Below are 21633 nucleotides of genomic sequence, written 5' to 3'. Positions count from 1 at the left end.
ATCAGCTCTCGCTACAGACCCTGAGGGGGCGTGTCAATTAGCCCAGGGCCAATCCGTGTCCGAGACGGAAACAACAGGGAGGGGCATCCTCTCGCCAATCGGAAGTGCTTAGGAGGCGGGCCTGCCAGTCTGTGGACGGCTACGGCGCCATGAATATCTTGCCCAAGAAGAGCTGGCACGTCCGGAACAAGGACAATGTCGCCCGCGTGCGGCGTGACGAGGCCCAAGCCCGAGAGGAGGAGAAAGAGCGTGAGCGGAGGGTGCTACTCGCTCAGCAGGAGGTAAGGTCCGAGTGCGGCCGGGCAGGGCTCCTGGGCCGACCGCGCAGGCGCCTGGGGGGGGGACCGGAAGTGAGGGCAGCGCAGGCGCAGTGCGTCCCGTGCGGGTTTAGGGACCTGGCGCGGGTGGAAGTGCGTTCGGGTCTGCGCGGGGACCCCTTCGCCCTCGCCCTCGTGTTGATTTCCCCTATTCGCGTGCTTCGCCAGGCCAAAGCGGTGCCTGGCATAGAGTAGGAGCTTATGAATAAATGAACCCCTGGGCAGTTCAAGGAACCTCGGACCACTTTTTAGTTTGCCTACACAACCTGTTTATTGAGTGCCTGCTGTATGCTCGCACAGTGCAGAGCGCTTACTTGCGAAATCTCTCAAGCGCCGTTCGTTCTTAGAGGGACGCTGTCACCTACCTTCAGAGAAGTGAGATGGCTTCCGAGGAAGCCACAGCGAAGTGACAGTGGGACAAGCCGATTCCGCTCCGTGGGCGAGCCCTTTCCCTGCACTGGCCCCATACACAAACACCAGAGGCTCTCTTTATAGCTCCTAACCTCTGGTTTACACCCACCTTTCAGTCCTTTAGCTAATCTGATCCTCAGCACTAGCTGGGAAGTGGCCTTGGCTTTTAAAATTCACATTTATGAGTAGAAACTGCAAATAAGCTGGGGGGTAGCGACTTGGGGCCCTGCCTGGAATTCAGAGCGCCTGTCCTAATACACGTTTTGGCTGCCTTCATAGTTGTTTTTATTGTGTCACCCGAGATTAAGAACCCCTCTGGCTTACTGTTTGAAAGGCGTTGCCTCACTCCCCACCCTGGGACGGGTGCCTCTTCCGGGCTCCTAGTGCCTCTGCTCCCTTTCTTGTAGTCCCCAGCACTATGGGCTGCGATTTTCTGTGGTCGGCACCAGACTCAGTTCCTTGAATTACATCTAGATTCTGAATGTTCTGCCTGTAACTTTCTTTTCCCCCAGGCCCGCACAGAATTCCTGCGGAAGAAAGCCAGGCATCAGAAATTGCTACCTGAGCTGGAAGCAGCAAAGCGGGGAGCCCCAAGTTCTGGCCCTGTGGACCTGTTTCGGGAGCTGCTGGAGGAAGGGAAAGGGGTGACTGGAGGCAATAAAGAGTACGAGGAAGAAAAGCGACAGGAGAAAGTAAGCTGGCCTCACCCTGCATCACAGCAGTCAGGGATAGAGCTGGGGGAAGGGCACTCTGCCCCACTATGTGACCGACAGGAGTACAGGGAGATGGTGTGGGTAAGTGAATGTGTCAGTTATTGCCATCCAGGCCTGCGGAGACTTGGAAGCGGGTGCTGGAGCCCCCAGCTCTGGGGCTGCTAGGTACAGATCCCTCAGATCTCCAACCTTATGTCAGGACCCTAGAGAGATTTGGAAAGTGTTAAGGAGCTTTGCAAAGTGTAAACCAGATCCTGACACCCACTCTCAGGAATTTCTCACCAGACTCTGATTGCCTGCCGCCTGCCTCAGTCCCTCCTTTGCCTTACTTGCTTCTTTTAGGTTTTTCTTCAAGTTATCTCTCTGAAGGTGCCACCTTTGAACCCTAAAGCAGTTCCACCCCATCCTCTCCTTCCCATGCTTTTTGTTACTGAACCTGCCGTTGTCCTCCCAGGGCAGGAGCCCACCTGTGTCGGTCTGTTGTGTCCCCAGCACCTGGCAGAGTTGGCTCATGATAGGCCCTCAACTATTGGCTGAATGACTGGTTCTGCCTCCCCCGCCTTGGGGGTCCCTGTGGTCACATCCAAGGCTCCCCAAGGGGAGACACACTTGACATTCTCTCTTCCATATTTTCTCGTCCCCTCAGGAGAAGCAAGAGAAAGCTCTGGGCATCCTGACATACCTGGGCCAGAGTGCAGCGGAAGCCCAGACACAGCCCCCTTGGTACCAGCTCCCCCCGAGGCGAGGGAACCCCCCACCTGGCCCTGGACCAGATGAGAAGATCAAAAACCGCCTGGACCCTCTGTGGGAGATGCAGAAGCATCTGGGGAAGAGACGGCACAGTGGTGACAATGGTGGTTGCAACAAAAAGGAAAAGAAGGAGGGGTCTGAGAAGCATCGGCCCAGAGAGTAAGGAAGCCTGCCATGGCCTGTGTGGGCACCACAGAAGCTCTGGCTGCGACAGGAGGACACTCAGTCAGGAGCTGGCTGGGTAGAGAAGTGGTTCTCGATGTGGGCTCCAGCGACCTGGGGGGGCCTGACACCCCTCAGGGGGTCTGCAGTCAAATCTATTTTCATAACACCGCCACATAACTTTTTCACTCTCATTCTCAAGTGTACAGTGGAGGTTTCCAGAGGCTCTGTGATGTGAGAAGATGCCACTGCTCTGATGGCTGGGGAACACACGCTTGTGTCTTCAAGTTTTCTTAGTATTAGTAGATAAATTCACTGAAACAAAAGCTCTTGGGGTCCATTTTTAAGAGGCCAAAGAGTTTGAGAACCACGGGGCTAGGTAAAAGTGGGTCTGTGCCCCAGGACGCCAGCCCCCATGAGCAAAGGGTATAGACTGACCAGTCTCCTTTCTTCTCCCGAAGGGGAAGCGGAGGCCCCCGAGGGCCAGGGTGTGCTCAGGTCACACAGCTGATCTACAGCGGCCTGAGGGGCACCTGACTATAAAGCCTGGGGAGGACAGAGGCCCACGTGAGGGGAGGCCCGGGTCCTTGCCCCTGGGGGGTAAGGCCAGCTCCCTGGCCTCGGGCAGGGGCTCCAGTTATAGCGCCCTCTTCAAGAGGCTGGGGAGGGTGGGCCCTCCTAGGGGTACTAGCTTTCTGACTGGACTCCTTTTCTCCCAGACCCCCGTCCCTGGACCAGCTTCGAGCTGAACGTCTCCGGCGAGAAGTGGCTGAGAGGGCTCGTGCAGAGGCCCTGCTGGCCCGAGTCCATGGCAAGGTGCCCCAGGAGGATCAGCCAGAAGAGGCGGACGATCGGCGGAGGCGGTACAACTCCCAGTTCAACCCCCAGCTGGCCCGGCGCCCCCGCCGGCAGGACCCCGCCTGGCTCATTGACTCCTGAGGGGTACAGGAGAGGCCGCTGCTGCCAGCCGTCATATAAAACTATTTATTCATAAATATTTTCCAAAATGAAAATAGGTTTACCAAAAAATGTCCCTCACTGGGGAGGGGAGGAGGGGGCAGCCCTCGCCCCCGGGCCCCCAGGGCGGGGCTGGGAGGAAGACAAAACCTCCCAGCCCCCTCCCTGCTTCCTGGGGGAGGAGGCTGCCCCATGGCCTGGGGCCTCCCCCAAGTCTTCCAGGGCAGGGCCTTCACCTGGGCAGGGGGATCAGCATGCGGGGGGAGGGGAGGGTGGAGGGAGGGGCCGGTGTCACTGGAGGTCCCGGTCCTCCAGGTAGCGGTACTCAAAGGTGAAGCCTTCCTTCTTCCGCTGGCCCCACTTCTCGTAGTCAAAGTAGATGTAGGTGCCCTGGCCGGGGGAGAAGGCGGTCAGTGAGTGGACGAGGAGGTGGTCGGGGGTCTGGGCCGGACCGACAGACAGAGGGGACAGTTCTTAGGGCCACGGATGTGCCAGACACCAGGCCAACTGCCCTGCATGCATGCTCTTCTCAGGTAGGAAACGTTATCACGCCTGCTTTAGAGGAAACGGAGGGAGGCGCAGAGAGGTCACGCCCGAGGTCGCGTGCCAGAGCTGGGCCTCAGCCCCGGCACATTTGCAAAGCCTTCTATTGCTTCTCATGATGGCTGTGGCTTTTGAGCACTGATCAGGTGCAGAGTACGTGATGTATATCCTAGCATTTAGTCTTCACAAAACCCTTGAGGCCATTACCCCGTCCTAGAGAATGGAACAGGCTCGGAGTCTACATCCAGGCGCGCTGCTGGGACAGACGTTTTATTGGTGACAGTGATGGTGTGGGACTCTCTGAAGGACTGACTGATGCCGTGAAATAAACTAACTCGGATGATTACTCTGGACCAAAGCAGGACGGGCAGGAAGTCTGCGGTTAGCGTCAGAGGACACGGGGAAGGGGGCTGGGTTCTGAATGAATGTCTGAAATGCTTCAAAGAACTGAGGGGAGGGGACTGAGCTCTGAGGACAAGGACCTTGTTCAGTACTTGGCATCAGGCGAATATTTGGTGGAAAAACCACTGTGGAACAGAACACACCAACTAAAAGTAATTTGAAACAAAATACGCCCATGACACTTACTACGTAGCAGGCACCATTAAGTACTTACATGTTATTAACTCATTTAATCCTCATAACAACTACATAAGGTGGGTCCTGTCACCCTGTTTTTACACATGAGGAAAAGCAGACAGAGGTTCAAGTGATTTGCCCAAGGTCACCCAGCTAGAGTTAGGTTCAAACCCAGGTAGTCTGGCTCCAGAGTGTTTGAGAGAAGTGGGAGGTTCCAATCAATTATCAGAACACAAGAAGGTCATTAAAACAAATAGCTTCCCCATTTGTATTTGCTGAGCCCCTGCTCTGCTGGTGCTGGGGACCAGGGGAAGGAGACTGACAAGGTCCCTGTGCAGTGCAGCCGTGGCCTTGGGTGGGAGACACCACAAACACCACTGCGCCAGAGGAGAGGCGCACGGCGGAGGCACAGGCTGCGTGGCTGGGAAGGCTCCTCTGAGGAAGGGACGTTTAGGCTAGGACCTACGGGGGGACTAGGAATTGGCCAAGTGAAGAATGAATGTGACTCAAGTGGCTCAGGTGAACAAATGGCCTAAGGAACCGAGCTGGCTGAAGGCTGGTGGTGAAGGGGGGAGGCAGGAGAGGCCAGCAGGGGTGCGAGCCTGCGTGTGCAGCGAGGACTCTACCCTGACTCCACCAGCGGGACCAGAGTGGGCGGGGCACAGGGAGGGGCCCTCACCTGCTCGAACTCATCGGTGATGGTCTTGGGCTCCTCGTGCCTCTGGAACCACATCATGTACTTGGTGTGGAATCGCCACGACTGCTTCTTTAGGGCCTTGGCTGCCAGGTACTGCGCCTTAGTGCCCTGGGGGAGGAAGGGTGGAGCGGGGGATCAGGAGGCCCCCAAACTGGGAGAGGGTGAGGGGGACAGGGCAGGGCAACAGGGCTGCCCCCAAGCCCCGCCACAGACCGAGGTTGGACTGGACAATCCAGTTGGAGATGGGCTGGGGCACAGGACATACCAATGCTGGCCAGGAGAAGGAAAATGAGACAGGAGGTGGAAATTGCTTTCAGAGAAGCTTTGAGAAGGAAGAGAAACTAATGTGTGATGAGAACTGAGAGAGGAGGCAATTTAGAAAGTTTCCCACGGCGGGATGAGGGTGAAGGTTCTCCACAACTCACTGGGGTCAGGCAGAGGTTGGACAGTTCCCTAGTGGTCTCCAGGGAGGCCCAAGGATGTGCCAGTGAGCAGTGTGCAGGGACAGCCGAGACTGAACTGGGGACAGGCACCGTGGGCCATGCCAGAGGGTGAAGTGGGGCTGGGGCTCCCCAGCAGCTGCAGTGGACCAACCTAGCCCTGAACCTCTGTGCTGGAAGCGGGGACAGGGGCCAGTTTGGGGGGGGCCCGGGACTTGGGGATAGGGAGGGGGTGCGGTCCCAGTGGCCGCAGTGGGGCACCCACCTCGCCCCTCCAGCCCGAGGGGGGACGGCGGCAGTGGCGGCGAAGCCGGGGGGCCCGAGGCTGCCCCGGGGGCCCTGCTGTACCTCCAGATAGTAGAAGATGAAGAAGAGCGTCTCAGTCGACAGGCGCTGGTAGAACTCCACGGTGTCCGAGTGTGGGGGTGGCATCTGGTGGTGGTAGGGGGGCGTCGGGCAGGGGTTCCTGGGGAGGTACTGCCTGTGGGGCACAGGAGGGTTAATTCCAGTGCCTGCCAACCCCTGCTCTGCGTCGAAGGGGGGGGGGGGCAGAAACCCACCCCCTCATCTGCCCACAGCCTCTGTTACCAAGGCAGGCGGAACCTGGCCTCCCTGCTTCCCCACCTCACACCGATCAGTGGGAGCTTCTCAGGCACCTAACACCCCAACACTGAACTCCTCAGTCCCCGCCTCTGTGGAAAGCCCCAAGTCAGGTGCCCAGCATTTTATGAGGGCCAGCAAGCTTCACCTAGTGTCTCAGGACCAGGGAGCCAGATCCCCACCACAGGTTCCTCCCTCAGACTCAGGGGTCCCAGCCCCCACCCTCACCCCCATGACCCCTCACCGGATACGCTCGGAGTCTGAGGGGTGGGGCATGTGGTGCCAGGCGGCCTCTTCCATGGCCTGCTGGTAAAGCTGCTCCTTGGTGAGGGGCACAGGCCCCAGTGGACACACACCCAGCGACAGCGGGATGTTCACCTCTGACAGCTGTAGGGGCGGCTGGGCTGAGGCTGGGGGAGCCGACGTGCTGCTCAGGATGATGTCTGTGGGGAGGGCAGGGCCAGGCCCTCAGGTGAGGCTGGTGCGGGGCCAGCCCCTCCTCACCGGGTCGCCTCCACCATGCCCGGACCCTCACCTCGCTCAGTCAGGTGCAGCGTCGGCACGGGGTCCTCGATGCCAGAGCTGATGGCTGCCCGCTCTGCCATGGACTTCAGAGAGCTCAGAGGCTCAGGGGCCTGGGGAGGGAAGAAGTGCCTGGCCTCAGGCCCTGGGGCAGAGAGCTGGTACAGTACTCAGGCCTGGGCACTAGCCTGCTCTAGCGGGAAGGTCAGCTCAGCAAAGGCCATTAGTATAAAAGAACGTTTCACAGGCACCCCCAACAGTGGGGACAAAAACAGGACACGAGGGAACTACTGACCGAAGAGGAGCACCTAGTAGGTGTGGGCCCTACTGTGTGATACTGTGTGGTGATGCTGAAGGTACATACTAGCTACAGTGACACACTACAGAGGAAAGACGTGTGGTGTGCCATTTCTGTCACAGGAGACCCAGTGGACACACCTCTCTGACACACCTGGAGAACACCCACTCACTGCCAGCTGCACCATGTGACATCACTAAGGAGGCAGACATCGCAGCCACCCCATCTGGAGGTGTAAGAGTGATCAAGTCCGTTTTCCAGATGAAGGGAGGCACCCAAGGCACTGAAGCCTTGGATCTGCGCAGGCAGGCACTCGCACCCTGCAGAACCCAGGTGAAAACACACCGGCCCAGGAAGTCTCCCTGACGTCCTGCTGCTGCCATTCCAGACCCTGGTGATCAGGACCCCAACGCCCTCTCCAGCGACACGCTGCCATCACGGCCTTGCAGGCAGCCTGCACCCTGTCCTGCAGAGTGGACACCCCCCTCCTTTCTCTGCTGAACCCCGCGCCTAGCCTTCCAACTACCACTCCGACATCAGCCCCTCCTAGAACTCCTGCGTGGGAGAACCACTGCTTCCTCTGATAGCCTTTCCTGCCACTGGGACCACACCCACCCTGGTCCGGGTCCCAGCTTAGATATCACCCCCCCAAGAGGGCTTGCTGGGCGCTCCCTCCAGGTTTAAGTCAGATGTGCCTGTGTGGGTCCACAGCACCCTCTGCCCCTGCCCTGACCAGACACGCCCTGTACGGTCACGCTCTGCTCCCTGTACAGAGAAGGCAGGAACTGGGTGCATCTACCCCACTCAAATATGGCTCAGAGCAGACGTCAACAGTGTTTTCTCAGCTTAAATGGTTTCTTCAAGGGAAAAGGAGGATGGTAAGTTGGACGGTGGGCGTGTAAATAGAGAGAAGTGTGTCTTAAGACAAGGGGATGGAGACTGAGGGCTGGAGGATGATGGTGGACACCCAGAGCAATGGAGAGAACCTGTAGGACAGACAGGGCGGGGGGTGGGAGGGGCGGGGTGGAGGAGAAGCCCAGAGACAAGGTGAGGGTGCAGGTGGTAGGGGAAGACTCGGAGGAGGAGCAAGTGCACCACAGGGAGAGAGAGCCAGAGCAGCAGAGAGCAGGGGCTGGAGGTGGCAGGTAGAGACCTGGAGGGAGGGGACAGCAAATGTCTGGAGCGAAGATGGCAGAGCCAGGGCACAGAGAGACTCGGGGCCCGCTGGGGATGTGCAGGGCCCACCTTGATCTCCGGGGCAGTGCTGAACTGCGGAGGTCCGTTGAGCAGGGCACCGGCTGCCTTGGCCTCGCCGAAGCTGGGCGTTGGGGAGCTGGGAGGGTTCACAGGTAGTGGCACCAGGAGGCTGGGTCCCCCAGCATTGTTCCCTGAGCCTGGGGCCACGCCCCCAGCGCCTGTCGGGGCTGCCGCACTAGGTTCCTTCCTTGGGAGAGGACAAGGGAGTAGGGCTAGAGGGAAATCACCGAGGGTGGGATAGACAGGAAGGCCTGGGCCATCAGGGGAAGGAATCAGAACAGGGACAACACACAAAGACGGGACCTGCAAGGGGCAGGCTGAGGGACAGACGGGAGGGCAGGGGCTCTTAGGGCAAAGGCAGAACCAGCCCATGGGGTCATCTCCCATCAGTAAAGAGGAGCTGGGGAGCTGGGAATGAGGATTCTCAGGATGCTCCAACAGAGGCCACACGGCTGAATGTTCACTAGGAAACAGGCAGGCCTTCTGGAATAGTCCATGGAAGAGGAGGGTATGGCAAGCGAATGTTCCAAGCACAAAACAAGATGCCCTGGACAGATGTCCCCCTGGGCTGGTCTTCCCTCCGTCCCACACAGGAGGTTAAACAGTCTTGGGGCATTCTTCCAGGAAACGGGGACCCAGTGGAGTGGTTTGATCTAATATTTGTAGGGGCAGCTGGGGGGAGGAAGGAGACTGTGGAATCTTTCACTGAGCCCTCCGATGGAGTCAGGTGGGCCCTGGGGCAGGTAACAGTAAGGGGCGATGGGCAAAACCAGAGCTCCTCCAGGAAAGGAGAAGTCAGAGCGCCTTCTAGCAGTTCACCAAGGGAGTGTGGGGCTCTGAGAACAATCCCAATTAGATGAGGAATGTTTTAGAACATTCCAAAGGCAAAGCTGGAGGACAGATGTACACAGTGTCCCAGCTGGAAAGAGGTGGGTACACAGCTCATAGGGAAGACACAACTGACAAGGGCAGGGAACCTTGTGCCAAAAGGCTGCTTGTCCCCAACCCTGCTGAAGGCAGGACACTCACGAGGTGCTGGGAGGTGGGTTGTGAGGGCCAGATGGGGGGCCCAGAGCCTGGCTGCTCGCGTTGTTGCCCCCACTGCTGCTGAGAGCCACTTCTGCCGGGCTGTCTGCCACTACCGAGCTGTAACCTGGGGGAAGCAAGAGGGAATGAAAAGGGGTCATCAGCAGCTACCCCAGGAGCCCCCACTCCCCGCCCCTGGCAGCCTCCCCGCTTACTGGTGGTGCCATTCTGCTTGCCCGTGCCTCCACCTCCACTGCTGCTACTACTGCTGCTGCCTCCTCCGCTGCCTCCACCGCTGCCTCCGCCTCCCCCACCAGGCTGGACACTGGGGGGCCGGGGCTGGGCGGTGCTGGGCCCACTGGGGGCTGGCGGGGCTACCGCCTGGGCATAGGGGGCGGGGGTGCCCGAGTTGTGGCTGGGAGCTGGGCTGGCCTTGGAGCCCAGGGCACTTGGGGGCGCTGCCGGGGCGGGGGCCCCATTGTTGCCAGGGGTGGTGCTCAGGGCTGAGGTGGCAGGCGGGGGGCCAGAGGAGTAGCTGGGTGGCACAGCTGGGGACTGAGGGTGCTGGTTGCTGTGGACAGGCTTGGAGCCGTTTTTGGCTGGAGACTGTGGGTGGGAGAGAGAAGAGGGTCAGACCCCAGGGGGCCGGCAAGTCTGCCAAGCCTCCCACATACCCCTGCTTCCCCGAGACGGGTTCCATTGTCATTGCTGGCCTCCCTGCCCCCAGCTGCCCCTTCGCCTCCTGGGGACCTGGGTGACCTCACTCACCCTCATGGCTGGAATCACCACCCGCATACTTAAAACACTCATGCAGGTTTAGCCTGCACCCAGCTTTCCACATCCTGCCCGGACACCTCCCCACAATGTCCCACAGGGATCTGACACACAACTTGGGTGTAAGAAAAACCCATGTGTCTGGCGACAGAGAGCCCTGGGGAAACACCTAAGTGTCCTCAGTACGAGATTAACTGAAAGCAGCTGAAAGCCCAAAAGAAGGAAAAACAGCTGAGAATCAGACAGTAATTCTGAACGTCACTTCAAGGGTCACAAAAGCAAGTCGTGGGCCGTTAACGACCAACACTCCAGACAGCAGAACCAGTAACATGCCCACGGCAACCCCTGTGGTCAGGCTGTTGACAGACAAGTCCTCACTGCCTCCTGGACTCGTCCTGACGCCCCACAGGCACCTCATGCTCGCCAGGCACCAAGTGCGACTCTCCACCGACTCCTTCCAGGCACACCCGCTTGCCCAGGTCCCACACCAGCCTCATCACCGCCTGCCTCAGGGTCCTCCATGGGCCTGACCCTCCCGACAGCCCATGGAGGGGCTTTGGGTCCAGCAAGCTCCTGCCTGACGACATCCTTGTCGTGCAGCAGCGTTTCCTAAAGTGTGCTCCTGTCCTGGGGGTGGTACCAGAACTCACAGGGTTCACTAGGGCAAAAAAGAAATTCTGGGAAGTGCTTCCCCTCTTGGATGCTTGCAATGTACATCATAAGTGCAACCAAGGCCTTGAGAAGTCCTGAAGGAAAGAAACCTGCTTGATTTCTGAGAAGTCTATCATTTCTCAGGCTTGGTGGGCCCTTTCAGAGCTGGTCAGCGAGGTCAGGGCCCCTCACCAACAATCCATGGTCCTGCACTCGTGGTCAGCCCCGCAGACCTGGCCAGGCTCACCTCTCCACACTTCCAAGTTATGACTCGCCTGTGTTACCTGCTGCTACCTCACCCTGTGACGTCCACCTTTCCCTGCTAAGCAAACTCAAGTCTTCCCCTAAGGCCCAGGGCCGATGCCCTTCCAGAGCAGCATCTCCTGACCAGGCCAGGTGGTCACCCCGTGCCACCCCTTCAACCACAGCACCAGTCAGTCACTTTGCCTGCCCATCCGCACCTGCCCTGATTAATGCCACAGGCCTCCCTCAGGGCAGCACTACCTTCTGACCCACCTGTGTCCCTGAAGCCCAGCACTGTGGCCGTACTCAGGCCTTAATAAGCCTTTGAGAACCAACCAAGGAATAAGTGATGTGCTCGTCAATGTCAGATGCCATTAGACCCACCTGGCTGACTTCACTATCTGTCGAGCGTCCCCTCTTCTTGTCATCTTCAGAATTTTCCTGAGGTGGGAGAGGCTAGTCAGAAACCCCTGAGACCTCTAAGGCCCCAACAGGTGCCAATCTCTGAACTTCCCAGGGACCTGGACCCAGCTGACTGACCTTCTGGCCCCAGTACCTATGGCCTTATCTCGCTAGGGAATCTACTGAAATCCTGACTCCCAAAGGACTGTCTTCTGGGAGCAAGCACCACCTGCCAGCCTCTTAAGGAACCAGGAAGCTGCTCTCCTTAGGGAATCCAACCTTTGATCCCTGGCCAACACATCCAGCTGCCTGGGCACCCCATGCACCAGCCTCCCACCTCCACACCCAGGACTCACATGAGGCTGAGTCCATCCTATCAGCTCTCTACAGCCCTTAAGGCCCAGACCCTTGACACCCAGATCCCCACTGCCTTGATTACTCCAGCCAGTGTTTCTGAGACCCAGCCTCCCGACGCCTTGGCCCTTGGCCGCTCTGTGCTCCTCAGGGACTCAGACCCCCAGGCCTCACCGTGGTGCAGTTGGCCGGGCTGGGCGGGATGGGAGAGCTAGAGGTGGTCGAGGTGGGCGTGCTGCTGGACTGGTTGAAGATCTCATCCTCCATGTGACTGTGGCTGGGGGGGGAGGTGGCGACCAGCGCCTGTGCTGTGGGGGCAGGGGAGGGCGTGCTGAGCTGGCTTGGACGCCTCCCCACCTGGCTCTCACCACCCTGCGCTCACAGGTCAACCCGGGGCCTCACGAATGTCCTCGAGGTCCAGGTCGTCGTAGAGGAACTCGTTCTCCTCGAAGTCGGGGTCCTGGGACGAGTCGACGTAGTACTCGACGTCGTCCTTGATCTTGCGGATGGCGTCGACGAGGATGGAGTCGTTGTCCAGCATGCGCAGGATGGTCTCCAGCATGCGCACGTGGTAGCGGTGCTTCTCGATGTGCCGCTTCAGGCCCTCGATCCGGTCCTGCTTCTGCTGGCGAGCCCAGGGCCAGGCTCAGGGGCTGCAAGGCGTCTGCCTTGCCCCTCCTGCCCCCACAGAACCTGTCCTCAGTCCCTGACCCCTGTGGAGGCCCAGAGGCTCCACTCCGGCCCCTCCCGGCGTGGGGCAGTGTGGAGTCTGCCCACCCTCTGACCCCTGTGGGAACCCAATCTTAGGCTGCCGACCCCTCAGGGATCCCACAGCTGCCTCCTCAGACGTCCCTGGAGACCTTAGAGGACCCCGAGATCCCTGTGCCTCCCCTACAACTTGGCATTACCTGCACCTCATCTGCCCGCGCAAATCTCTCAGCTGTAAGTCCCCACCTCTCTGCTAAGCCCACTCACCAGCTCTGACCACCCTCTGGGATATGGAAACAGCCCCCTCCCCATCTTGCTCCAATAGTAATAATGGCGATCCCCATTTGGGGAGAGCTCGCTGCTGATGACCATGAGAATCTTTGTCATCACCATGCGCCCCATGCAGATACCCCCAAGGGAGCCCAGATTCAGAAGCCTAGCACCTAGGCTCACAGTACCTGCCAAGGCCCCAATTCCTTTTCGGATTTGACATCCTAACCCCAGTTCCAAATCCCTGCTCTCTGCAAGGAGCTATTCTATTTCTCCTCCAAGCCCCTGGTTTCCAAACCCCTCAGAGTCTCAAGACACCCAACTCTGGCACACCTCCCACTTCCCAGGCTACCCCCTCCCCCCAGCTCCCTGTTCCCTGTATTTCCTGTGCCAACACGTAGACACGGTTTGCATCCCTGTGAACTCACACTCTACACTCCTGGAATTTTGGAATCTGGGCCCCTAGCACTTGGCTTTGTCCCAGACTATTCTTCTTCAGGCTGAATGAACCAATCCTCCATGTCCTGCTTTGTCCATACCTACTGTCCCCTCCTTAGGACCTGGGGCCCTCTAGGTCCTGTGAAGCCACAGCTTCAGCTGCTGGACCTCCCAGCCCTGGGTGTCTCTCAGGTCTCACACTTACTCTGCAACCCATGTAGAACTCAGCACCCTCCCCCAAACTGCTCCTCTTCTTGAGGGCCCCACTGTACTCAGACACCCAGGCTAGACCCGAGACTGCCTCACCTGCTGCCCGCACCACCCCCAGTCAGCTGCTGAGCCCCTGTGATCCTGCTTCTTGACCCCTAGTCCCAGCTGCCGGCCCCGTCTGCCTCAGGAGCCCAGACCCTGACTCCCATAGGCCAGAAGAGCTAGCCTCTCCTGCTTGCCAGCCCAACTCTGTCCTCTGGGCACCGGGTCCCCCCACTCACATCCTTGTCGCCCTTCTTCTTGCGTGTCTGCACTGACAGTGACTCCACTTCACTCTCAAACTGGTCCACCTGCATGTTTAGGGTGTCGATGGTATTCTGGGGGACAGAGGGAGGGGAAAGGCAGATGGTCAGCCAAAATCTCCTCCAACACCTGGGGGTCAGGGCCCTGAGGTCACCTCCTCTTCTCTACCCCAACTCACCGTGAGCCACTGGCCGACCTCCTCCTTCTCCTTCTGGGCAGGGTCCACCTTCTGTGCCAGGCCCAGGCCCTCCTTGCTGTAGGCTTTGGTCTTGGTCTCTCGCTCCACAACTTTGAACCGTTCCATTTGCTGTGGAGAGCGCAGTTGGCAGGGGGCTCCCGAAGTGGGGAGAGGAGCTGACTAAGGGCCAGCAGACACTCAGACCTGAGCCTCGGGAGCCCAGCTCTTGGGCTCCCAGCCCATCTCCTCTCCCCTTTCCCTAGGTGCAGACGTTTTACTCTTTTCAGGGACTTCTGGAGTCTGGCTGCTCCACCTCTGCCCTCCAGGGACCCAGGAATCTGGCTACCTCCCACCTCTCAGGTACCAGGCTCTGGGCTCCTACCGTCTCAATGAGCTTGCGGTTGTCTATGAGCTGCCTCTTGTCCTTGATCTCATTGGACGCTACCCATGTCTTGATCTGGTCCCTCAGCCGCTGCAGTTGGGAAAAGCAAGACAGTCGGACTGCCTCAGGACCCGGGCACTGAGGCCCCTAGACCCCTCCTCTCCCTGGGACCCAGCAGTCCACTTTTCCCGTTCCCTCCGCCCTCAGGACACAGGAGTCCAGGCCCCCAGCCCCTCACTTGAAGCTTCTTAATCTCCTTCTTTAGGTCAGCCTCATACTTTTCTTTCTGGTTCGCGTTGGCTGCATTGTGGAGCTGGGGGATGGAGAGAATCCAGGCATCAGTGTGGCACTGGCTGCCCCCGGGCCCACTCCAGTGGTAAAGCTCCAGGCTCTTTCTCTGTGGGCTGGGGACACTGGGGACACCCCCAAACTCCATCTCAAAGCTGCTTCTCTTAGGTCCTTAGCATCTGGACACGCAGCCCGTCTCCCTGGTAGACACCCAGAAATCCTGAACTTCTTCCTATGCTCTCCTCCCTGGAGACCCAGATTTTTAGGGCCCCAGCCCTAGTACCTTCTGCCAAATATCTTCAAACTGCTCCACGCCCTCGGACACCTTCTTGAGGCAGCGATCAATCTCACCTGGCCAGAAAGGAAGGAAGGCTGTTAACATCCTGCCAATGCAGCAGGCATCCAAAAAGGAGTTCTAGGGAGAGTGAGCATGTGGCCACACAGCAGTGGGCAGTCAACACAGTACCTTGGAGTTTGCGCTTGTCCGCCATCTTCCCTGCCCTACAGACGCACTCTCTTCATACTCTCTTGGAGACAGACGCTGCTGGGAGAGATCAGGAAGGAATACACATTTATTCCCTGGCTGGTCCAAACCCAGAGACATGAAGGAGGTCGGGAACAGTGGGATGTGTGGGACGGTAAAGGGAAGACGCATTTACTATCCGATGACACGGACCAGGCCCCGTTCTCCCTGTGCTGCCTCGAATGCCCAGCACAGGGTCTGGCTCATAGGAGGACTCTGGAAGTTTGTTGAAACAAGGAAATAGATATACTCTTTGTGTGCCTCTGACCCACGAAGTGGAAAATTCCTAGAGCATGAAGCACCTTCTTCCCAGAGAACACTCAAAAGAATTCTTTAGAACAAGAGAAACTCATGCAGCACACAGCTGACTGCTAGGGATGAAGGGAATAGACCTGGAGACCACACTTCCTACAGATGTGACCAGAATCCTAACACGGGGGCAGGTTACCCTGCCAGACAAGTCAGGAGACAGAGCAGTTGCTCCTCACGGAGAAGGGCCTGACGCTGCATGTGCATGAGCTGTAGGGGACGGAGGGGAGACGCCTGTGACTGTGAAGAGCTAAACCCACCTGTAAGGCAGGCTAGATCCAAGCAGAAGAGGGCCTCTGACTTCTACAAAGTTTATTCAGAGCAGAATCCTTAAACCAAAGGGGACAACACTCCTAACCCAAAAAGTCTGATACCAGGAAGGGTTAGAGATTTGGGGGCAAAAGGCATTACCCAAAGAGGGCCGGGAGAAGAGAGAACTCGTACTGAGACAAGAGGGGGAGAGGGACTCCTCTGTGAGAGTGCTATCTGCACACACAAAGGAATTCCATATCAAATGGATTGGTAACTTAGACTCGGGGAAACATAAACCGTCAGGGCAAGCGCCCAATACTTAGACAGAGGCATCTTCACTCTAAAGGAAGTTACATGCAACCCAGAGGGGACTGAGGTCTAAGGGGGGTCACCAGGAGCTTTAGCCCAGGGGAAGCCACATCTTAGGGCCGGACACCAAGACCAAGGGAGATGGGGAGACGGGGGGGAGGGAGGGTTATGCCAAGAGGACTCCTGAGCTGCCAGCAGAGGTCGCCCCCCCAGAGAGGGGCCTGTACTGAAAAGCACAGCTCCCTGGGGGGGGGGGTGTTCCCACTCTACAGACCCAGGGCAGGGGCACTCCAGAGCAGCCCTTAACTGCAAAGAAACGCCCTACACCAGGGACTAAGAGCTTCAACTCAGAGGAAAGTCATACCAAGAGGGTCCCCACCATAGGAAGGGAACATCTCAAGGACAATCCTGTCCAACAGAACTTTCTGCAATGATGGAAATGTTCTGTATCTGCGCAGTCTGTGCCACTGAACACTCGAAATGTGGCCAGTGCAATGGAAGAACTGAACCTTTCATTTCCATTTTAATTAGTTAAAATTTAAATCACACGTGGCTAGTAGCTACCATGTGGGACAGTGGATCAGAGGGCACGCTTTAGAACCAGAGGCCCCCAGAGGACGGGGCAGGTCCCTCAACCTCAGGGAGGTCGTACTGGCGCCCTCCTTAGGGACCCCTTCTGGTGGGTGGTAGTGGGTGTGGCACCTTAGACTTGAGGTACGAGTGTAATCTCTGTAAAGGGCCAAGAGGAAAACGGTAGCACCCTCGGCCCAGGAGCAGCCGACATGCCAAGGTGGGGCCCAATCCAGACCTAATCCTGAGGAACATCCCAGCTCCAGGAAGGCGAAGCAGCCAGACAAGAGACCCAGGAGGTAGTTACACAGAGGAGACTCAGTACACTGGGAAGGGGCAGGCACCTTTGATCTGGGAGCTCATGTGAGGCTAGACCCCAATACAGAGGTGTGCAGCGATCGTGACCAAGAGTGGGCCTGAGCTCCAGCACCCCAACACAGAAAAGCCTCTCACTGCCGGGGGAACAGGAATGTTAAACAAGAGCTTGGACTCCTGGCCTCCGCCCCAGGAGCCCAACAGCAGGGCAGGGGCAGGCGCTCCGGCCCAGAGGGAGAAGACATTTGGTTTCTACCCTAAGTAACGCACCACACTCCTTAGGGAGAGGGTGCCCTCTCCAGTCCCCACACTGTAGGGGCAGAACACCCAGTCCAGGGGAGGAGTTGACACCCCCAGAGGGGAACAGAACTGTGGCAGCAACAAGTCCTGAAGGCGTGGGAAGCCAGGTGCCAGGGCCCAGAAGTGATGTTTCAGACAGAACCTCCAAGTGGGCAACAGCTGAGACCCGGAGAGCACACACCTGATCTGAGGGAGGCAGCTCCTCCACAGAGAAGGGCAAGTACCACGGGCCCAGGGCATTTGCACCCCTAGAGGCTGGGTACTACAGTGGGCAGGAGCCTTAGCCCAAGAGACAATACCCCTCCCTCCAAAGAAATACCCCACATCAAGGGGGTGCCTGTACCTTAGGTCCCTCAGCAAGGGTCAGAGAGAAAGGAAACTAGAGCTTGAGTCTTGAGGTGGAGATGCCACCAAAGAAGAGCCCCACCGCTCTGGGGAAATCCAAGATCCTCCAGGGGAAGGTACCATGGCAGGCCCACGCTGAGATAGAGGGGCATCTCAGGCACAGAAGAACTTGTGTTCTCACGGTGCGGGGACTCAAACAGCACTAAGGGATCTGAGAACCCTGGCCCAGGAGACTTAACCAAAAAAAGAAATTCTTTGTCCAAGAGGAAGGCACATCCCCACAAGTAAGGAGCCCATAACTAGGGGGTGGATGGGGTAAGCAGTGTGCCAGACCCACAGGAGCCAACAACCCTAAAACGAGGAGCCAAGACTAATAAAGAAGAGCCCCCAAAACTTCACCTCAGGGAAGCTGACACTGTCAGGAGACCTGATGAAGGGTAGGGCAGGAGGAGCAGAAGGCTTAGTCCTGGGGAACTAACACCAAGCGGTCCCTAATCCTGGGGGCTGTCCTGTGCCCACACAGAGAGGCCTTGCACCATGGGGTGAGGAGCTCCAGCCTAGTGGGAAGTGATGCTGGAAGGCGATCCTTAACCCAGGAGGCTGCTGACACAGCCACACAGAGGATCTGAGACTCTGGAAGGTAGATGTGTTAGGTCCTGGGGCAGAGGTAGTTATCTCCCCACTGGGAGGCCCCATAGCAAGGGTGGGGGACTGGCAACCCCACCTTGGTAAGGTTACACCAGAGAGATCTTTAGTCCTCAGGAAGGTGATGACAACGGGGTCTCTCCCTCAAGTCTCAGGCCCCTTACACCCCCAGAGCAAGGAACCAGGGCCTCAAGAGAGAGCAGGAGCCTTTGTCCCATACAGCAAGACATCACAAGGAGGAGGCAGAAGCATTAACCCTGGGCTCCTACACCTGAGAGGGTCCTTAGTCTCACAGAGGAACACACAGAGGGGCGCCGACACCTCAGATCCAAGAGGGACCAATACCAAGGCAGGCAGGAACCTTATGCCTGGGGATGGCAACACCGACACAGGTTCCTCACCCTAGATGAAAAGCACAACCCCAGCCTGAAAGGCCCACACCTCCCAGTACAGGAACCTCAAGTCTATGAAGCCTCATACTCCTAGGGGGTTCCAGCGGGGTGGGTGTGGGTAGGTGTGAGCCCCGGCTCTACAACCGCTCACATCAAGAAGGTTCCCTACTGCTGAAAGCTTACACATCCACAGTGAGGGACCTGACACAACTACCCAGTGGGGTGGAAAGACTACACCCCAACGGAGGGACTGATGTGAATAGGGACAGAAACCAGAGACTCAGGGAAGTGACAGCCTATATAGGGAGGGCGGTGGGGGAAGGTGTCAAAAAACCCGAACCAAAAGGGCGGGAGCGTTCGTCCTGGGGAAGGTGACAGCCCCTGAACGGAGAGGCTGGTACTGCTCAGAAGCAGCACTTGCACTGTCCACAATAGGAGATCGCCAACGACACGGAGAAGGCGGGCACTTAGGAGGTGGAGGTGTCACCAAGACAGCACAGGTCCCCGAGACCCAGGGAGCCACACGGCCCCGCCATATGGACCCCGAGGTGGGAGAGAGGAGCCCAGACGGAGAGGCAGAGTCTGCATCCAGACTGAGCGGTGCAAACTTTGGCGGAGGCTCCAAGTGCCGGAGCTGGCAGCTCCGTTCCGGGGGAGGGCGTCCCCCACCCATGTCCAGAAAGGAGAATGGCATCGCGGCGGGAGAGACGTGGCCCTGGGAAGGGGGCCCCGCCCCCACAAGGGTCCCCGTCCCGGGGGCTCGCAGCCCCACGCCCACGTGAAGGTGGCAGCCTCGCCCGGAGACCGCCCCCCAGCAGAAGGGACCGCCGCCGAGGGCCAGCACCTGCGGCCAGGGCGCCTCCATCCTTCCAGCGAGCAGCCGAGACCGACGCGGAGGGGGCTCGGCCCTCACACCCCCCGGGGCCCGACGCGGACGCCACGCGGGGCCGGGTCGCGGGCGGACCCCGGGCGCCGCCGAGGCCGTGGAGGAGGGAGCGGGGCCGGAGGGGCCGCCCGCGAGGAGCCCTCGAGCGCCGGGGGCGGGGGCGCCGCACGGGGGCGGGGGCGGCCATGTCGCGACAGGCGGCGGTGTCGCGGGGCGGGCGGCGGCGGGGAGGGCGGTCGACGGCGCCGCGAGGAGGAGGGGAAGGGGTCCGGCCCAGTCGAGCCTGACGCTCTCACCACAGGAGCTGGCGCCGCCGCTGAGGAGCTTATCGCGACAGGCGGGGGAGGCGAGCGCCCGCCGCCTTTTTCTCGCGCCCCGGGCCCGGGCGCTATCGCGATAGCGGCGCGAAGCGGAAGTGGGGTGGGGGGAAGTGGGCCCGGGGTTGTTCTGACGACGGGGTCGGGGCTCAAGGGAGGCCGCGGCGTCTGCCGATGGCTCCGCGGAAGCTGACCGGGCCCGGTCCAAGATGGCGGCGGCGGAGGAGGCCTCCCCTCCGCTCTTCTCGTCTCTGGCGCCGACCCTCCCCCGAGCCCCGAATATAGGCCTATCATTGCTCCGGCGGCACGTCGCTCTTGCCCCTCTAATACGCCCTATTGGCCCTGGTCAGGGATGCGGCCGGCCCCCTCTCGCGGATTGGGCAATCGCTCCAAGGCGCGGCGTTCGATTGGCCTCCCGCGCAGGCTGCTAGGATTGGCTCAGGTTTTCTTCCCCGCTCCTCCTCCTCCTCCCGCCTCAGGGCACAACACGCCAGCGCGAGGACCGGTACGTCAATCAAGAGGCCTGTGTCGTGCTGATTGGATACACCCGCCCCCCTCTCCTAAACCAATTGGCCTGGGGGAGGAGCTAGGCTGATTAGGGGCGGGAAGTCGTCCGTCAAATTTAGAGCCGTTTTTAATTGGTTGTGGGGGGATATTCTGCCTTGAAGCCATTGGTTGGTCCTGGAAGTGGGTGGGGAAAGCGGAGGAAGGCATGGAGAGTGGGCGTTAAAGGCCGCGTACCTAATGGGAGACAGACGGGTGCCTTCAAAGCGGGGGCCGAACTGAAGTCATCTGCCAATCAAAACAGCCCTTGGGCCAACGGGGAGGCGCTGGGCAAGAGGGTCCACCCCTTTCCCTTCGTTGGCCCTGTTATCATTCATCCCAGGTTGTCCAATAGCGTAGCGAGTGGGCGGTACTCACTCATAAAGCGTGTGAAACGGGGCGTAGGAGGCAGGCTTGGGACTTGGGCGCATCCTTCCGCATGTGTTGTGGCCAGGCCAGGCTGGTCGGTCTGTTTCTCACATGCATCGTCTTTCTCCGAGTGCCTGTGTGTGGCACATCTCTGACTCAGTATTTGCTGAAGGAAGTAGGAGACAATGCCCCAAGTCACTGGCACCACGCACGGCCCAATTGCTTGGGAAGCGCCACGGAGGCATGGAGTTTCTGTCTTGCCTGACTGGTTACCGTGACCGTGGGAGAGACCAAAGTAACTTGCCTCTGCATCTCCGTTTCCTCGATGTTGTGAGGACGCTGCAGAAGGCACAGATGAGATTACCCCTCTCTCCCTGTTCTTTCGGATTTACTTTTGCACGTCTACCATCATTTTCGTAATCATTCGAATCTCCCTCTCCGGATTTTGCATCCCCAGGAAGCACTCAGTTACCGTTTGCTGAATGAATAAATCAACGAATGCGGGAATGACTTGTGGTTAAGGCTTGCTAGGCATTGGTGCTTTCGTGAACCGCGAGGCATTTGCCCAGGGTCACAGAGCCAAGATGGGAAGCCAGATCTGCCCATCTCCTCTAGGTGGAGGAAAGTCAGATAACTCCAAGGGAGATAACAGTGAGAACGGCATCGGAATCGCCTGTGGCGAGAGAGGGAAGAATGCTTCTAAAAAGGCCATGTTCTCAGCTCCTCACAGAACAGTGCATGAAGCCCAGGGGTCTAGCAGCTAGGCTTCCTGGGTGACCCCTGTGCTCATTAGCGTGAGAGTTATTATCTAGAGCCTTGCTATTCGAAGTGTGGTCCCTGGATGGGGCAGTGCCTCTCAGGCTTCTCAGGAATCACTTGGAGATTTGTTGAAACGCAGATTCTCATTCAGGAGGTCTCAGATTCTGCTCTTCTAACAAGTTCCCAGGAGGTGCTGATGGTCCACAGTTCGCACTTTGAGCAGCAAGGTTCTCAAACTTGGCCGTACATTAGAATCACGGGGCAGGCAGGGGCGGAGGGGGGACGCCTTTAAAAACCATTCAGATACTCAGGCCTTACCCTAGACC

General features: G+C 58.7%; 2 protein-coding genes across 4 annotated transcripts; one reads left to right on the top strand and one right to left on the bottom strand.

Moving 5' to 3' along the window:
- Positions 1 to 134: 134 nt before the first annotated feature.
- Positions 135 to 3375, top strand: LENG1 (leukocyte receptor cluster member 1). The gene is made up of 4 exons (XM_058530225.1): positions 135 to 281; positions 1241 to 1420; positions 2088 to 2350; positions 3073 to 3375. The coding sequence occupies exons 1-4, from the start codon at positions 150 to 152 to the stop codon at positions 3290 to 3292; spliced, it is 795 nt and encodes a 264-aa protein (XP_058386208.1). The 5' UTR covers positions 135 to 149; the 3' UTR covers positions 3293 to 3375.
- On the bottom strand, positions 3324 to 19854 carry CNOT3 (CCR4-NOT transcription complex subunit 3). Of its 3 annotated transcripts, none has more exons than XM_058530169.1 (18): positions 19616 to 19854; positions 14940 to 15017; positions 14757 to 14824; positions 14424 to 14498; positions 14186 to 14275; positions 13804 to 13932; positions 13604 to 13699; positions 12099 to 12321; positions 11871 to 12004; positions 11325 to 11381; positions 9488 to 9878; positions 9276 to 9399; positions 8235 to 8433; positions 6705 to 6804; positions 6414 to 6612; positions 5918 to 6050; positions 5112 to 5237; positions 3324 to 3700 (listed from the first exon to the last, which is right to left on the bottom strand). In XM_058530169.1, the coding sequence occupies exons 2-18, from the start codon at positions 14962 to 14964 to the stop codon at positions 3602 to 3604; spliced, it is 2268 nt and encodes a 755-aa protein (XP_058386152.1). In that variant the 5' UTR covers positions 14965 to 15017; positions 19616 to 19854; the 3' UTR covers positions 3324 to 3601. The 3 variants fall into 3 exon arrangements, with proteins under 3 accessions (XP_058386152.1, XP_058386151.1, XP_058386153.1); XM_058530168.1 differs by having other exon boundaries at positions 14940 to 15014; XM_058530170.1 differs by having other exon boundaries at positions 12099 to 12318; positions 14940 to 15014.
- Between the last annotated feature and the right edge of the window lie 1779 nt (positions 19855 to 21633).

This window comes from Diceros bicornis, chromosome 34 (assembly GCF_020826845.1).
Source record: "Diceros bicornis minor isolate mBicDic1 chromosome 34, mDicBic1.mat.cur, whole genome shotgun sequence".
Classification (NCBI taxonomy): domain Eukaryota; kingdom Metazoa; phylum Chordata; class Mammalia; order Perissodactyla; family Rhinocerotidae; genus Diceros; species Diceros bicornis.
This window is presented reverse-complemented; position numbering and strand designations above follow the sequence as displayed.

Excerpts from the sequence above, each read along its gene's own strand:
- LENG1 (XM_058530225.1), top strand. The coding sequence starts at position 150 with ATGAATATCTTGCCCAAGAAGAGCTGGCACGTCCGGAACAAGGACAAT. Across the intron at positions 282-1,240 it reads TGCTACTCGCTCAGCAGGAG|GCCCGCACAGAATTCCTGCG; the intron begins GTAAGGTCCGAG and ends CTTTTCCCCCAG. Across the intron at positions 2,351-3,072 it reads GAGAAGCATCGGCCCAGAGA|ACCCCCGTCCCTGGACCAGC; the intron begins GTAAGGAAGCCT and ends CTTTTCTCCCAG.
- CNOT3 (XM_058530169.1), bottom strand. The coding sequence starts at position 14,964 with ATGGCGGACAAGCGCAAACTCCAAG. Across the intron at positions 9,879-11,324 it reads CAGATAGTGAAGTCAGCCAG|TCTCCAGCCAAAAACGGCTC; the intron begins GTGGGTCTAATG and ends TCCCACCCACAG. Across the intron at positions 6,613-6,704 it reads GCTGCACCTGACTGAGCGAG|ACATCATCCTGAGCAGCACG; the intron begins GTGAGGGTCCGG and ends CCCTCCCCACAG.